General features: G+C 43.9%; 1 protein-coding gene across 11 annotated transcripts in view; it reads left to right on the forward strand.

The window, feature by feature from the left end:
- ENOX1 (ecto-NOX disulfide-thiol exchanger 1) overlaps positions 1-18,095 on the forward strand; it is a 615,060-nt gene that overhangs the window by 475,202 nt on the left and 121,763 nt on the right. For all 11 annotated transcript variants that reach the window (XM_059042210.2, XM_067016825.1, XM_067016827.1 and 8 more), the window contains 2 exons: positions 13,146-13,252; positions 17,362-17,479. In XM_059042210.2, coding sequence (XP_058898193.1) covers positions 13,146-13,252; positions 17,362-17,479 — 225 coding nt within the window. The remainder of the gene's footprint in view (positions 1-13,145; positions 13,253-17,361; positions 17,480-18,095) is intronic.

The raw sequence follows: 18,095 nt of genomic DNA on the forward strand, positions 1-18,095 counted from the left end.
ACCTGACTAGCCTGGCAGGTGTGTGTACATTTCCTCATCCTTTGAATTTTGAAATATATCTCATTTCATGTCTGGTGGAGTTATGTTTGTTTGTCTCCACCGCATTTTCTGCTTCCCCAAGTGGCTTCAGGGTGAGTTTGGTGTCCATACACGGAGCTACCTCTAAAATAATAGCTGCGGAAGTCCACAGCAATCGACATACTTGCCATATTTTCCAAAAGTAGAACCAGTCACACCCCCATTTATCGGCTTTAATGTTTCTGGCAGACACCACAGGAATCACATTTGGCTTTCTCTTTCAGAATTAGATTAGGATTGTAAAGCACTGGGATTCGGGAATGACATCTCAGCTTTCTTTCTCCAAAGTGGCTGGAAATCTTCCGGTTATCTGACAGTTGCTCCCTCCTACGTAAAAGATCCCCACAACGTCAATGTTATGCTCCTAGCATTCCATGGCAGCGTCTCCATTAGAAAGTGAAGTTTCAGGGAGTCGTTCATAGGCAGTTTGGAAGCAGGTCTATTGTTGAGCTAGTTTATTACAACAAGTGGGGCTGGCCTGGTGTCCTGAAGAGAGGGCCCACCGTACAACTGCCAGGAACATTCAGGTACATTACAAAGCTCCAAGCGCAGTAACAGTGTGGGTCCCTATATAGATTTTGTTGGAAATAGCCAACTGGTTGACCAGGAGAAGGGAAATGCCATTGCACGTTAGTCCATTAAAATGGATTAAATGTGCATATCTCCTTGCCTTGCTTATCCTTGCTTTCATATTTGAACAGATAGCATTTGTTCAAAGGGGGAAAAAAAAAACCAAGAGCCATGAGTAATTGAAAGATTGAGATTTATTTCAAGGTCTCCATCAAAGGCCAGCAGTTACCTTCTAGCTTTGTTGGTGTTCAGTTCTGCCACCATTTGTCTAAATTCTAACCTTCTTCCTATCTCTGGCCTTCACCCCAGGATGGGCTGTGTAAATATAATCAAATAGGCATTGTTTCCATCTGAGCCTTGGCATAAAGCATCAAAGGGCAGCAACTAAACCCAGCCAAGAGTTTGGGGAGTATGGCATCCATTCGCTTCTACTTTGGATCGCTTTTCACCTGTGACAACGGACGTGCAGTTTTCAAAGATGTTAGATGAGAGCATCCTTTAAACCGGTGCGGGCACCGAGGGCTTTCCCTTGCTTTCTGGGCCGGCTGGATAGATCTCATTCACTATATATAAAGAAAGGGGAAAAAAATTCAGTACGGCTGAATCATCTCATCCTTATGTCATTTTATTCTCATATCATCCTTATCTCATCTTTATGTCACCTCTCAGTGTATCCATTGGGCAGAAACTCCCCCATGTTTCCCAACGGAGAGACTTTCAGGTTTTGATCTTCCTTTTGCTCTTTAAACATTTATACGTCCGAGGAACTCCCCATAGGCCCGCCCACGTTCAGGTTTTCAGTTCCGAGCAAAGCTTGTCATTTCCAAGCTCCGAGAAGAGCTATTTAGAAAGTTGAGGAGGCGCGTTCCACAACACTCAGTTATTAATGTGCGTGCCGGGTTGATCAGTTGTCCATGCCTTGTTACAACACACACACATCTGATGAAAATTTAAACACTCCATGACTGTCCCACTCTCGAAATTTCCCAGCACACTTCCTGGTAAGAGAGGAGAGAGGGAAGGGAGCAAAGTGGGGAAAAGGCAGACAGGAAGCAGACGGTGATGGAGAAGGACTTAGTAATACTAATTTAAGATTAGGTGCCATAGTATTAGCAGGACGGAAAACTAGAAATCGTTGAGTGTCAGAGCTGGAGGCGACCTCAGACCCTCGTTGGCCCAAGCCCCCTCATTTTATAGAGGAGGAAACTGAGGTTCCAAGAGCAGCCCTGATAGGCCCCTGTCATTTAGCACTTTATGGGCAGATTAGAACCCGGGACTCTTGGCTCCTTGGACAGTTCGCTTTCTCTGTGTGCGTGTGTGTTTATGAAAAATGAAAATGATCAGAGGAGGATAAGTGTAAGCTTATAGTTTACAGGTGGGTGTGAAGAAGTGTGCTGGCATTACACTGAATATAAGAGCTGCTACCTGGTCAGAAAACAGAGTCTTTGCCTCTAGCACGACCCTCTTTCCCCCCTCCGCACTCGTACTTCCTCCCCATCCCTTGTCTGAAGTGTTTCCCCTCCTCCCCAGACCAGAACCGAAGCTCCTATCACACCTCCTCCATGAATCTTTTCTCTCTATTCTATGCATAAGCGCCTCCCTTTCTCCTCCCTTCTGTAGCGCCTGTCGGTACTGTCTACTTGGGCATTTGATTATTCTTTCAAGCATCAGGTTTGGGGTTTAGGTTTTTTTCCTCCAGCAAGATTTTAGGCTAAGCAGAGACAGAGACCGTTTGCTGTTCTCTTTTCCTGCCTCACTGCACCGCTTTCAGGCAACATTCTTGTAAGCACCTCAGTATACAAATATTGGTTGTTGATTATATGTCACAGGTGGAAATGAAAGTAGTGTTGGAAATTGGGCTGGAACCTAAGAACTGCGAAACACATTCTAAATGTTGGTTTTGGGGGTAAACTGTGATCTTAACTGGCTTTGATCTAATATACCATTCTCCTTAAAAGTAAAATACATAGAATATACTTGAGTTGAGAATTTTGCAGAAGTAGTATTAGAGCACTGTCATTGATGTTCTTTTAACCTGGAGACTGGGAAGGTTAGAACTATCATGCAGATTTGTTTCGTGCATTTATGATAGGAAACGGCATCAGCCTCATCTTAGATCTCGAAAAAAAGCCGACAGTGGAGAGTCTTTAGACCAGGCACCAAGAGATCCTGGTTGTGATCCCAGCTTGACCATAAATTAGCCAGGTGACTTTAGGAAAGGCCTTGAAGCTCCTTAAGTCTTCGTTTTCTCATCTCTGCGGTGAAAGGGTTTGACCAGACAGTCCCCTAGGCTTTCTTCCCACTCTGAAAATTTGGCTGTCCTTATCGCATCGACACCTTCGACCCTTGAACATCTCTGAATGTCTACACACAACAAGTACCCGCCGGGATGTCAGTAACTCTGGAGCTGATCACAGAACAGAGGATCAGATGACACTCTCCGTGCCCGTCCCGACCCTGCCTGGCTGCGGAGGTTACATCTCCGGGCAGTACTGTAAGTTTTAAGACACTTTTGCCCCCTGAGAGTGTGTGTGGCCTCCTGCTGGTGCTGCAGATGCGCCAAAACTCCTGTCAGAGAGGCTGTATCTTGCATCTCCTCTGCCACGTCCTCATCTGTTTTCTTGACTAAAATCGGAAAAGCCTCAGGCGTTTGAATGAATGATGAAACTCATCCACAATATTTATCGGGTCCCTATTAAGTGCCAGGTAGAGCACTGAGTGCTGGAGTGAAATGCGAGGGGTGTCTGATCTCCCTGTGAACTTCGACCCCCGTTTCAGGCCGATTGGCATTGTCGTCCACGTTTCTCCTGCCTGAAAAGCTCTTTCTGAAATCATTTCCTTCTTAGGAACATCTCAGCTAAACTCTTTTGTTTTTTAATTTCCGCTAGGGGAAATTTGGCTCCCATGTCCCTGCTGTCGAAAAAGAATTTTATGACGTGTTAAAATGTTTTCCCATGTCTGCGGTCCTCATTGCTATCATGCATCCATGGGAAAAAAATTCCCCATGACTGCCTTAGCGACTCAGCAGGTCTTCTATTTCTCCTCAAAATTATACAGATGGCTGTGTTCGCCAGTGTTTTAAGTGCTACAAACATAATTTTCATTAAAAAAAAAATACCTTTGTGTTCTCAGGGACAAAATGTCCAGAGAAAATACCTTTTATAAAAACTTCCAAATCAAGGATGAGCACAGAATTTTCTATTTCACAGGACAGCAAAGCTGATAGAAGATTCTGGAAGCCTGCCAGAACCGAATTGAGCCTTTTTTGGTATTGGCTTTCAGCCTGCATATGTATATATAAATATATGTAACACACACACGTATCTATATATATAGGTGCACTCTCTCTCTCTCTCTCTCTCTCTCTCTCTCTCTCTCTCTATATATATATATATATATATATATATATATATATATATGTATCTATACATGTATATATATGTGACTGAGCCAAGTAATACACTATTGATATTTGCATTTCTTTTAAAATGTAGTGATAGCAAAATATGAGAGAGAAATTAAGTCTTATACTCTGGAACAATAAAGCATTGTAGAAGGCTAGATTTCAAGAATTAACATATAAATGTTGAGTGAAACACAGAAGTTCAGGAAATACGTAACTCCCGGGAGCTAAGGATGAAAATCTTGCTACCTTGATCCCAGCCCAGTTGTAGGGACTTGGGGAAAAAAGCCACTGCCCAGTATCAGGGAGAGGGGAAGGGGGAGGGGGCTCGTGTGAGGACACGTCACTGAGCTACTTCGGAAGGAATCACATGTAAAAAAAAAAAAAAAAAAAATCACGAAAATCTTTTAAAGCCAGGACACTTTCAAGCTAGATCCGAGGAAAAGTGAGGTGTCAGGAAAGTTTCTTGAAGGCAGATATGATGTGTTCTTGACTCTCTGTGCAACTGAAAAAGAAGTGTCGATTAGTATTTGTACTCAAACAAAAGAACACTGTCCAGGGAGACTCGTGACAGGGTAGCCACAGACAACATGGCTTAACATCTACTTCAGGAGACAAATTGCTTAGGTGTGCAGACCCCTGCTCTAGCAGGTAAGCCTGTGATCCGCAAAGCCAAAAATATATCCTGTCTGTTCCTTCACAGAAAGTTCGCAGACCCCTGTGCCACGGGATGGCAGAGGTAGGAAGGATATTCAGGACTGACCCCCCTTGACCTTGGGATTCAAACAGGTGGAGGTTTCTCAGGCCACACAGCTGCTTAGAGGTGGAGCTACGGCCTCAGAAATGCAGGCTGCATGACCCTCCCTGCCCGCCCACGTGCCCCCAGAAACCCTGTGCAACGCCTCGACCCCTAAAAGCTCTCCCTCAGCCCCACCTCAGGCTTCGCCTGCTGAGGCTTTGATTCAACAACAGTGATAAGCAAAAGTAGGACAGCACGGATTTTAGATGAAAGCGTGTGCTGAGCACGCACCCCGAAAGGAGTCAGTTGCAGTCTGGTAGACAGGTGAGCAGGGGCCCCCTTTCCGGACCCTGGGATTCGTCCTTGCTGTCTTTCACATTCCTCGGTACACTTTTGGACAGAGCTCAGTGCAGCTTCCTGCCCCATCACAGCCGCAAATATTCGTCTTCTTTGCAGTAGAAAATTCTGCTCACCTTAACGTTTTGGACCAGCTGTTGTTAAAGCCTTTCCTGCCCGCCTTGGCACTGTCTGCAGCCTCCCTCTCGGCAGTTCTCATACTGGGATTCCCGGTGCCTAGTGAAAGGTCTGGCGCGGTATGCTCCACAGTGTTCGTAAGACTTTGGCCCATAGTACAAATGCATATACAAATGGGTATAAATGCACGGTTTGAAGTTGCTCAGATGCTATTTTCCATTCCCAGCTTCACCACTTGCTAAGTATATGACTGGTAATGATACCCTCTCTGTGAATCTCAGTTTCTTCCTCAGTGAAATGGGCATAATAATAGCACCTGCCTCGGATCGTTTTTGGGGAATTTAAATGAGGTAATGTTTTAAATCAGAGGTTCTCAGACCTCATTATGCGTTGGAATGACCCGGGGACCTTGGAAGAACAGACTGTGCTGCATCAGTGGTTGCCAGAGGCAGAGATTGAGGGTTGCAGGGAAGGGGTGCAGAAGGGCAAGAGACACAGACTTCTAGTTATAAAATAAGTAATTCCCGGAGATGAAATGCACGGCCCGACAGCAATAGTTAAGAATACTGTATTGTGTATTTGAAAGTTGTTAAGACAGTAGACCTTAAAAATTTTCATCTCGAGAAAAAAAAACTTATAACCATGTGCGAGGACGGATGTTAACTAACCTTGTGGTAATCATTTCATGGTACGTACATACCGCAAATCATTATGCTGCGCACCTTCAGCTTACACAGTGTTGTATGTCAGTTATATCTATCTCAATAAAACTGGGGAAAATGTTTTTAGAAAAAGAATCTGCTGGGCCCCCCCCCCCAGAGTTTCTGTGCAGTAGGTCTAGGGGCTACTTGCATTTTAATAAGTTCCCAAGTGATGCCCACAATGCTGGTCCAGGATCCACACTTTGAAAACCACTGTTTTACATCATCAAGCATAGTGCCTGGCCCAGTAAGTCTAAATAATCAGAAATAGCCAGCTACTGTCACCTGATTTTCCTGGCACCACTCATGGAGTTGATGGTGACCCAGAGGAAAGCAGGGTCACCATTTTGAGGGTCACAAAGGAGAAGGGATACCCAGAAACCAGGTCTCTTCCCTTCCTGCTGGATGATCGGTCTTCACAATAAGCCAGTTACTGATAAAAAGGGCCGTTCTGATGAGTCTGTGGACTTCTTTCCGTGATTCACAATGGAAACTGTAAATGTGGATAGCTCGGGTTCAGAGAATTGGCCATCACGTAATTGAGGCCTTTTCTCATTGATCAGGAATGGCAAAATTTAACACTTGATTACCACCTGTTGACAAGGGATAGGAAAACAATCTGAAAAACACTTGTGGGCATAAAATGTGAGGGTGACTTGGCGATAGCTCTCAAAAATTAAAAATTCATGCACTCTTTTATCTATTTTTTCCACTGCTAAGAATTTCTTATAAAGATATTTAGCTAAGAATGTGTCAGAAAATATGTCTGAGGATGTTCACTGCAGCCTTACTGATAATACACGTAGCACTAGATTTCCAAGATACGTTAAGTAAAAAAGAGCAAGATACAGCACAGTGCACATATCAATAATATTAGCACTTTATGTGAGTCAAACAAGGTTACACATAGTGTACTGTATGTATAACTTTTTCTTTGGATGGATACTCTGTTAACAGTGGTTACCTTTAGAGAGAGACACTGGATGGGCAGTAGTCAGGATGGGAAGATAGACTTTCACGTTTCATTTTATTCATTTTTTTCTTATATACGTAGATTACTTTCATTTAGTCAATAGGGATCATCCAGACAGGATGATTGATTGGATTTTCAAAAGCCTAATAGATGCTATATATTGTAAGGAACCATTAAAATTATAATAGCTTCATGGATTTTTGTTCCATTACTTTCCAGAATATTTGAACAGATGCATTAATAAGGGTATCTACAGTTCCCTGAAGTGTATTGGGATTTATACTATACAGAGCTTCAAAAGTCACTGTCTGCCTAATATCTTACCATGTATTGGAACAATGTCACCGTTTCCTGCTTGCTTAAAATTTGCCCAAAGCACCCTGTTTCTTTTTGTATAATTTGAGCAGCATGTTTTTCTTCCTAGCCACACCCCACTCTCCAAAGGAACCAGATTTCTGGCCTCATCTAGCCAGGAAGTTCAGAACCGTGGTGCCCGCTGGTGGCTTTTGGGCCTCGGGTTTAACAGGGCTGTAATGGATTCACAGGGCTACACAGCATGGCTCTTTTTACTCATCTCAAGACAAAAACCCCAGAATGCCCTTTTTCCTCCTTGACTTGAAATTCCTGCCCGTGCCTCCTTAATGTATGGGTTTGATGGAGTTAATTCTGTTTCCTGGGCTTCCCGCCAGACTGACTGGCTCCTGAGTGAGGACCCAGGACGCAAGTGAGGGCACAGGGATCTCTCTGGGAATCACTCTGGCAGCTTCCTCTGTCGTGTTCAACACTAACTGCTCCTCCCTCTGGCTCTGTCTCACTCTGGGCGTCCAGAGGGCCCAAATCACTTACTCCATTCTCTGGGGCTCATCAGTCCCACCCTAGCTTGTGGTATTTAAAAACAACACTAAAACGCTAGTGGGGGGACTCAGCTCTTTCATCTGTTACACGCCTTTGGAAATCTCTTAGGAGCTCTTCACAGAGGATTTGGGAAAACGTTATCCCTTAAAGGAAAATAAAATTCCCTCTGAACCCCACAGAGTTAAGGCTCTATCAGGAGCCTAGATAACATTAAAAAACAAAAATTCAGCTTGGAAGATTTGTTTGAGGTGCTCTATTTAGGCAGGCCTACTGCCTATACGGACTTAATCGGTTTCTCCTGGTATTTGGGAGACTAAATGGATTGAAAGCTCTTTCACAGCTGCTTGGCTGGAACAAAAGATGCAGGAGGTGCGGGGACTCAAGACACGCACTCAGGAGCACATGGAGGAAAAGGTCTGGGTTTGTTCTTTGGAGGAACCTAACCTTTCTCTTTCATTGCTTGCAAGGCTTTTCTGCCCAGAGCTCAAGAATCAGGAGCCTCGTACCCCCCAGAAGTCTGAGGTTTTGTGCTTTGGTGCCCGGCTCCTTCCCAGGGAACTTGTTTGAGTGTGTTCTGTTTCTGGGTGTTCACCCAGAATGTCCTGTTCTGAGCTTGTCTTTTCTGAAAAGACTGAAGACAAGTGCTTCTCAAGATAATTGATAAAAGTTCTCTCTCATGTAAGAAGTCTGTTCTGAAGTCAGCAGATGTCCAGACATTTTGAGGTGAGGGGAAAGTACAAAAAAAAAAAAAAAAAGGTTGTTAAATTACCTAGTCTTAGGATTTTTTGTTCAAATGCTGAAGAATTTATTCGCATGTGTGTGCATGTTATGTGTATAAGAGAATGAATAATCACTAGTGGGGTGTTCAATTAATTAAACACAGAGGCCATTAGAGGAGGCTCTAATGTCATGGTGGTTTAAGTATGCAAACCAAAAGCTAAGCCTGTAAATGCCTCAAGGTTAAGAAATGGAAGCCTAAGGACAACGAATCACAAATAACCAACTAGGCTTTGAGAGACAACCAAACAATAATCTCCTTGCTTTGCTTCTGCCTTTTCCCTGTAAGTCTCTCCCCAGCTCCTGTCAGTGGTGCACTTCCTAAACACTTCCGGTTTGGTGCCGCTCGACTGGAATCCACGTTTGTTGAAATAAACTTCAAAAATTTTAATATACCTCAGTTTATCTTTTAACAAGAGTGATTAGCAATTTCCTCAAAGCTCTATTTTTCCTCCTCTAATGTTCACTTATACCTGCTGGAAATGTCCTAGGGACTCTACTATGACACCTAAGACAGACATTCAAGCATACTTTAGAAAAATCAGTCACTTTTAATTTTTTTCATTTCTCTCAAATAACCTAACTTAGGCAAAGTTAACACATAGAATTGCGGGAGGGCGGTTTGCAAGGTGTGAAGGGTAAATATTAATTCTCTTAACGGAGCTCTCTTTCTGTTGTTAATACTTCCAAACTTCTGAAGGATTCTAATTGCTATAGGCTCTTCTGGGGCCCTGCAGCCACCACTCTGTAGACCCCCTGGGTGGTGAATGCCCCGGTGGCAGTCGATGTGAATCTGCTCTGCTCTCAGCTCCACGTCTGCACGCTACCTTTTTGAACGAAGGCCAGTGCCATCTTGTTTACTATTTCTGTCTTCGCTGAGCGGTGAAGTGGAGTGTTAAAGATTCCACTTAGGAACTACCTGTAGTTTTACTGTGTATAGAAAAAGCAGTATGAATTGTACTGGAGAAGTAGTGAGTGGTAGTCAGGTTCAGAGACTTGCTCTTTGGTGTTTCCTGCTGCAGACAGTGAAGAGAGTATGGTCTTTCCCTGGGACACCAATCCTAGTGGTCATCCTGATGTATGGTTTTAAAAATATGCCGTCTTTGAATCACATTCATTACTGCATACTCTTTGAGGTCGTTTTTCACTAATGATGATGAATTCCTGCTGACCCTAGCAGTCTTCTGAGTCCTTTTGTGTGCCCAAGATCTTTCATTTGCGAGATGAATGGCCGATTCAGGGACAGTCTGCAGAGAAATGAGAGAAGTCAACTGGACCATAGACATACTGTGCGAGTATTTTTTAAACCTAAGCTGAGTTACATGGTTTTTGTTTTGGGGGGTTGAGGGTTTTTTTTAACTTGTTAACATGTGGGGGGAAAGTATGAAACTTAATAAGAAAAGAAGTATAAAAGTAATCATATTTAGTTTTGCTTTTCATTAATTATGCTGTTGAAAAGAATACAATTACATGAAATGGAGAATGGCCCAGAAAATTCAAGATAAGTCTCGGAATTCTGCCTTCTTTCTGAACCTCCAGTATGTGTTCTGGCTCCCTCTGGATGACCTTCAGGCATCTCAAATTCAGCCTGTCCAGAAGTAAACTCCTTCTCTTCTTTCTCAGACCTCCACCTGTGCTCTTGGTCTCTGATGCGCTTCTCAAGTCTGAGTCACCCTGGTCTGTCTTCTCTCCAGCCTCACAGCGGGTCAGCCACCGTGTCCTCTCGACTCCTTGCTCCTCCCTCCATCCCAGTGCTCTGTCTTAATTCAAGCCTTCATCATCTCTCCCAAACAAATCCTACTCGGATATGCCTCCTCTAGCCTACAGTATAAAGTCACAGTCTGGCTTGGCATACACGGTCCTTCCTGACTTATTCCCACCCAGCTGTAGCCCTATCCCCACCAGCTACTTTCACACAAGGTCCTTTCACAATTCCATGGCCACCTCTGAACGGGATGCCCCTGCCTTCTCTACTGGGCAAGCATTGATTCATCATTTAAGACTTAGCAAATGTTGTTTTCTTTGGGGGTGTTCCCTGACTCCATCTACTGAGTTAGCTGTTGTGTCCCCATATAGCTGTCATCCATACCTCTCTTGCATAAGATAATTATCTGCTTGTCTTTCTTGCTCCCTGGAGACCGTGGTCTCATCAAGGGCATGGACTTTGTCTCAATCATACATTTCTAGCAATCAGTCAAATGCCTGGTAACTAGGAGGATCTCAGATGTTTCCTCGATGGATGAATGAATGAATGAACGAATGAATGGAACTTAAACCCTGGAATATGGTAATAACATGTTCTAAATAACTGAGGCATTTATCCTCAAACAGGGAATATCTGCAAGAGTACATGCCTTCAGTAGATACTAGGGGATCCATTTTTACCCTTGAACCTGTGCAGAGTCTTTCTTCTAAGTACCTTCCCTTCTGTACTCCTCCAAGTGCATTACTGGTCTCTCTTACCTGCCTCCCACTCCACACACGCATGTATGACCACGTAATTTTCTCTTTAGTGTATCCCCTTTATTAACAGCCTTCTCTGATTGATGGCAGAGTTTTGACTTCTATCACCCAGATAACTCAGCCTCGACCCTCCCTGTCCTCTCTCCTCAGGCCTGGTGTCAGGACACCACAGTTCTTACTCTTCTAAAGGATGCTGATCAAAGAGGTCTACTATTAAAAGCGATGAGACCCATTACTCTTTAACAATCCCATGATCACCACCCCTGCCAGATAGTCTCACCAGGCAGTGGATTCCACCATGGGCATTTTGGGCCGAGTGCTCTGTGCTGCCCGTGCAGCAGGCATCTGGAGGCCCCAGATGATCCCCGCCTCCCTGCAGGCAAAGCCATAGGAAGCCCAGGCAGTGGGGCTGAACCAGGTCTCCTCGGCCAGCCGCGGGCAGTGCATCCGAGCAGAGCCCTGGGGGTCGGTGGTCAGGGGAAGGTCAGGATTGGGAGCAGCTCACTGTGACTAGTCTGGCAGCGTTACTTCCTCCAGGTGAGGCAGGAGAGGGGAGCTGCACGTGCCCAAGGGCAGCGCGAGCTTAGCTGAAATCCTCCTGTTACAAGCGCGTGCAACAGATTCATCAGGAGACATGATGATGAAGTCTGATAAATAAGGAGATTTGGAGTTGCGATCTTCTTGAGTTAGAAAAAGGTCCAGGTAAAAGCCCCTGTGAAAATCACCCATAGATTGAGAAGTAGTTGCTTATTAGCATTAGAAGATATTTACCAGGTGGTAAGTGAAGGGACTCTGCTTTCTTTCTTTCCTCCACCACACGCTTGTTTATTTCTAATTTTTGAAATTGGGGCACCAGGTGTTTGCTCTTCTGTGGGGATTATTCTATTACTCTGTGACATTCCTTGGACACCTGGAAGATTTGGAAGAGCTTTGATGTCCTTTTTTAGAATAGAGCCCTGGGAATCACTTTAGAAAGATTTATGTTAAGTAGAGCATTAGCATCCCTAAGAAGCTCATTTTGACTGTGCCTTCCTAACTAAATATTTAGGAGTTCAGGTTTAATCATACGGTTCATTCAGTGCTGTAATTTCCTTAATCCCGTGCTTACTAGATCAATAACTGCTTAAGCAAGATGGAATCTGCAGTTGGTTGACCCCGCCTCTCACATCCACTACTAAGAGCCCATCCCTTTCCCTGTCTACATTTGTTCACCACCCTTCAACATTGATCATGGACGTAGTGCCTCCCCTGGAAGCCACAGACGTGCTAAATCAAGTCAAAGTGTTAGAGTTAGAACTTCCAGGGTGTCGGGAGCCAGAGGGAGGAGAGCCTTATGAAAGTTAAAATGGAGTAACAGAGAATGGTATGTGGCCATGATGAGCTACAAAGGACGCCGTATGGCGTTGAAATAAGATCTGCATGCGGTGCTGCTGGTTGGGTGAGCCTTGGTCTGTCTTGAAGTAAAGGCAGTGGCTCCAATTTTCTGCCAGAGGTCTGGAGGGCTGGCTTTAATAATGGGTGCAACGGGGAGAAAAGGGGACCAAGGAGTAAAAATGGCCTTGAGACCGAAGGGAGATATGACACAACTACTCATTGCCCCAACTTGGAACTTGGACACGGTAATGTCTTCAGCAGGCTGCACTGGGGTTCTTGGGATCGAGACCAAAAGCTAAAAAGAGATGTGTTTGGCTCTTCCTCATTCAGCCCCTCCCCCGGGCTTCACTTCTAAGGCCCCAATCCAGGCATTACTTGATCTGTATATCTATATTTGTGTGTCGACACCAGTGCCTGTGTATCTGTAGATCTAGGTGTATAGATGTACCAAGTCATATTTTTAGACAAGAGGTAACAAATGCTTGGAAGCAGATGTCCATGAACTTCTCCCAGTCATATTTAGAATTTGTTTTAACCTAAAGTTATGGAGACAGACATGAAGGGAGGCCTCCCCAACCTTGCTAACATGTAAGTACAAAAAGGCACAAATTGGATGGATATTGATGATGTTATTTCTGCTGCGACATCATCCATAGACTCCTAGTGTCTTTGCTTTGCTTCCCTAGAGTGATCACAACATAAATTACTTGTCTTGTTTGACTTCCTTGTTCACCAAAGTTGAGCAGATTGTGGCCGTTTTCAACGCTTCTACCAGACAAAAAGCTTGGGACCATTTCTCGAAAGCTCAGCGCAAGAACATAGACATTTGGCGAAAGCATTCTGAGGTTGGTGATTTTATTATTACTTTTTTAACCACCATCACACAGCTGGATTGGCAGGGAATAGTGTGGCTGCAGCCATGATGGTTTCTGTTACAGTGGGCAGTCATCCTGCCCTCACTGTCAGCTCCAAATCCAGCTCAGATTTGTTCCTTGTCCAGAAAAGCAGCTGACTTAATGCTTAGAGGACAGAGTGCTTTTCCCCCCTGCAAAGGGAGAAAAGCATCTCTCCCATTCATAGTCAAGAGCTCAGAAATAAGCTAAGACACTTTGCCTAATCACTGTGCAAAAAAAGAAAAAAAAAAAGTGTAACGTAAAATAGAAAACTACTTTTTAAATTACTGAGTTTCTTTTCAGTGTTCTACAACATGATGGTGACGGTTTGCTCTTTGGCTAGAAATGGCAAGTATGCCTTTCATCCACATCTTCTCATCCTAAGCAATGTCTTTGTCCCCTGTGCTAGCAAGCAGGTCCTATCAGACCTCTCCCCAGAGCAGATTTCCTCAGGGAAGTGAATGTCCAGGCTAGCCCTGTCCACCCTTCTGCATCAATGCATGTGTGAAGTGTGAGTACCTACCCCAAGGCAAGAGTTGAGAACTTAACCCTCGCTGCCACCTAGAAGGACCAGATTGTGTCATTAGTCACTGGTGGTCCAGCTGTTATTTTTAACTCCTCAGTGTAGTGTACGCTTTGAACCTGTAATTTAAAAGTAAGTATACTGTCTTTGTTTGCTTCTTCCTTTTTTTTTTTTTTTTTTTTTTTTAATGAGAGAATGTTTTTCATTTGGACGCCTCTCCGTCTCTAGCATGTTAATATTAAAGTTCTCTAAATGATAATCCCCTCTTTCCAAATCCCAAACTTATAGAAGGTAAGGTTTATTAATTTAATGATTTTGGCTCACACTTGTAAAGTAAGTGTTTTATGTAGAGTTTGAGGCACCACAAAGTACTGCAGTATCAATCATTTGGGTAGCATTTTAAGTGCCCATTAACTAATGCTAAATTACAGTTGAATACCAATGGCACTTGATGTAGCATCCATATGCATACCAAGTGAATTCTTTATTATCACTGTTATTATGGTGAGTACTGAATGACTGCACAATAATGAGACACTTAAAAGGCTAGTGCGGTTTATTATTAAGAAGGGCATTTTTTGTTTTGTTCACAAATACCGAGAAGGTGGTTCGTGACTGATGCAGGAGGTGGGATTTCTCTTTTATTTTTCGGGGGCCAGAGAACCAAAGGATGCTTACCCAGTGCTCTCCCAGACACTGACTGGAGCCCCACGTCAAGGTTGATTTTCATGAGCAAAGAGTCCCGAAGATCAGTGATGAAATACGTGAATCGAGGGTTCCGAAACACTAAATTGGAATCCATAAACTGATTCAGATTTGGGAATGATCTGCCTATGAATTGTTTATTTTATTTTTTGGTGGGGCCTTCACATAAAACCAGACGTGATTAAAAGAAATGTTCAGAGAAGGGCAGGTGGCATGATGTGGAATAAACCCGGGCATAAAACATCTGGGCCTGGCGGCAACTATCCGTTAGCTGATCTAAAATCACGCTTCCTGCCACGTCGGGTCGCGTCCCCCCAGCCCTGCCTCCCCTGTGCAGGGCCATCCCCTCCCTTGCTGAGCAGGACACGCGCGAAGGCTTCCAGCCTTGTCCCAAGGAAGCCTGCTTGCTTTGCTCCCTACTGGGAGATAGAAAGGGACACAGCCCAGAAAGATGCTTCTGTAAAGGGTCTTTGTGTCTCCCTGCCACTCCCCCCACCACCTCTTCTGATATAGTAGGAAATGGAATTCTAAATTACCTTTGATTTTCTCTCCTACATGTGCCCGATTGATTAAATACCAGTTGGCAATTTAACATGGTGGATGATTTCTCAGTTGCATATGAGCTTGATAATTGGCTTGATTTTTCCACGTTCCTGTGAACAGCATCTGTTAATTATCTGCAACACCTTTACAGATTTATTAGAGTGTACAAGTGATTTACTGCTGAACCAGAGGCACCCTGTGGAAACAGCCTCAGCTTTTTTTTTTTCCTCCAATCTTTTCCTTTCTGCCACCCTTTCCCACGAGAACAGCTACCGTATGACAGTTTGTCACTAACCGTAGGAACTAAACAACAGGCCCTTTTAGCCTCGTTCATTCTTTCCACCTGAAGTTTCTTTGCTTCGAGTATTTTCAGGCCACCTCCTCGGGAACTGGGCTGTTTGTCAGTAGAAAGATTAGTTGTCCACAACCTAAAAACTTCCCCACTAATCACATGTGACATCCGCCTCCAAGACCCGATGGTGTTACGTATGGTGGAATTGGGACCTCTTTCTACAGGGTGGCATGCTCAAGGGAGGGGACACTGCCTGGCATCCTGGTGCCTCTCAGGACTGCCCTGTGATGGGTGGCCCTGTCCCAGGGACCTTGCCTTCTGCCCTCCCCCTTTCCCTGTCTTTGTCTCTGCAGTTGTGGTTCCCAGGGTTCAGAGCTGACCATGCAAATGTGGTCAGCAATACAGAATTCCCTTCGCATCGTGCTACAGTTAAAATCTGTGTGCTAAGGAGAGAAGAGAGTTGAGAGCACCTGTAACAGAATAATATAGACACATCCATGCATCGAATGAGCACTTTAAACTGTGTTTAAAGTCATGCCATTAATACATTAGGTGTTGTAATTTAGTTTTATTCTTATTCATAGATTTTTATTATAAAGTGAAATTATTTTAACTGTTTGACTTTTTTTTTAGAGACTCCAATTTAAATGGGGAGAAAAACAACAATGCAGGTCTTTCCACCCCACCCCGCTTTTTTTGAGGGCAGAACATATAAAAGAACAGAATGGATAAGGATTTGCAAATATATAATTTACAGCTTGATCCAAAATAATAATATAATTATTTAATGTAAGCAATTACAGTGTCCTGATTTTTAAGCACAGTAGTAGACAATTTATTGTGTAATTCTTTACTTTTTACAGTGAGTTTTCACATACACTCTTGCAGTCAAACAGCCTTGTATTACTACTACCCCATTTATGTGTGAGTAGACAAAGGCTCAGGAAATTAAATGCCTTGATGCAGTCACTTTTCTAGGAAGTGGAGAGAGAAATGACCCTTAGATCTTAAAGGGATGCTAAAACAACCATTACAACATAAACAAGAAACTCCACATGATAATGTAAAACACCAACAAAGAAGACATCTGTTTTTATTTTGTCCTCCGACATCATTTGAATTTCACCATTTGGATATATGAAGTGTGTGTGTATGTATGTGTGTGTGTATGTGATCACACATGGGCACATACACACATGCAGGGACACTATTTTGCATGAATAATAATAGTGGTCAACATTTTCAACTTAATGAACCAAGTCTCTCACATGATGCTTAGTATCTCACATGATGCTAAGTATCTCAAGTGCATTAACATTTTTATCCTCAAAACTCTCCTTGTCACACTATCTCAGTGAGTAAATTGACACTAAGAGAGATGAAGAAACATCCCTAAAGTGACACAGTGGGTCAGTGGTAGACTGACCTTTTAAGGCGCAGTGGTTGAGAGTCCGCCTGCCGATGCAGGGGACACGGGTTCGTGCCCAGGTCCGGGAAGATCCCACATGCCGCGGAGCAACTAAGCCCGTGAGCCGTGGCCGCTGAGCCTGTGCGTCCGGAGCCTGTGCCCTGCAACGGGAGAGGCCACAACAGTGAGAGGCCCGCGTACCGAAAAGAAAAAAAAAAATTATCTTGCTCACATTCCTAGCCGCCCCTACGTTCCAGTTCTGGTAATAGGCATTTCTGTGGGAGCCACACGACAGCCCTACCAGTTGGACGTTATCGTCCCCCTTTTTACAAATGAGGAAATTCAGAGATTAAATAACTTGCTGAAGAGCCCTTGACTCACCATTGGTGATCAGGAATTTCTCCCAAGTCTGATACCGAATCCCTCGATTGGTCCGCATCCCAGACCCCTCAGAACTTCACTCTAGATTAGGTGGGGCAGTGTTTGGGAGGTGAAGACATTCCTATGTCAGTCATAACACACGGAGAGACCATTGGGAAAGGTGTGTCATGTGTCGCTGACTCTGACGCCCCTGGGTCCTCTGCTTCCAGGAGCTCCGGAACGCTCAGAGTGAGCAGCTTATGGGCATCCGCCGAGAAGAGGAGATGGAAATGTCGGATGATGAGAACTGTGACAGCCCTACTAAAAAAATGAGAGTTGATGAATCAGGTAACGTGGAGAACTGCCACATCCCTGTGAGATACCTTAATGATCTTCCTAATCTTAGATGGGGCACACAGATTGAGGAATGGCCACATAACTCCCTTTTATTTGAGTTAAACTACACTTTCATCTTTGAGTGACTCTGCCTTGTATTAATAGAACTTGAAATTCCTTCTTGGGAACATAATGATTTAAATTGTTCCAGTTGTTTCTCTGTATGTGGGTCTGGGGCCACACTTATTTTCGAGGATATTTGCCTGTTCCCATAAAAATCCTTTTCCAGAGTGTGGCAGCCACCTCTGATGCTGAAATACAGATAAAATTTGGTTTCAGTCAGTGTACTTCTTACATGGGAGATGTTTAATCCCTAAAGAAGCTTTCTAGCCTCTGAAGCAATGTGCTGGAGAATTAGACTGCTTTCCAATAAATTTTAGTTCCGAACCTGTAATCAAAGGGATGGTCCCATTTGGTACCAAGAAAGGGGCATCAACCCTTGAGTTATAAAAAGGAGAGAAGCTTAAAGAGAACCTTGATTGATATTCTCTGCCTAATCTGAGACGCTGATTTAAAACTCTCTTCTCAAATTGTATGTAATTCCCTTGATGTTGTAAGAGCAAGCAGG

This window comes from Kogia breviceps, chromosome 16 (genome assembly GCF_026419965.1).
Source record: "Kogia breviceps isolate mKogBre1 chromosome 16, mKogBre1 haplotype 1, whole genome shotgun sequence".
Classification (NCBI taxonomy): Eukaryota; Metazoa; Chordata; class Mammalia; order Artiodactyla; family Physeteridae; genus Kogia; species Kogia breviceps.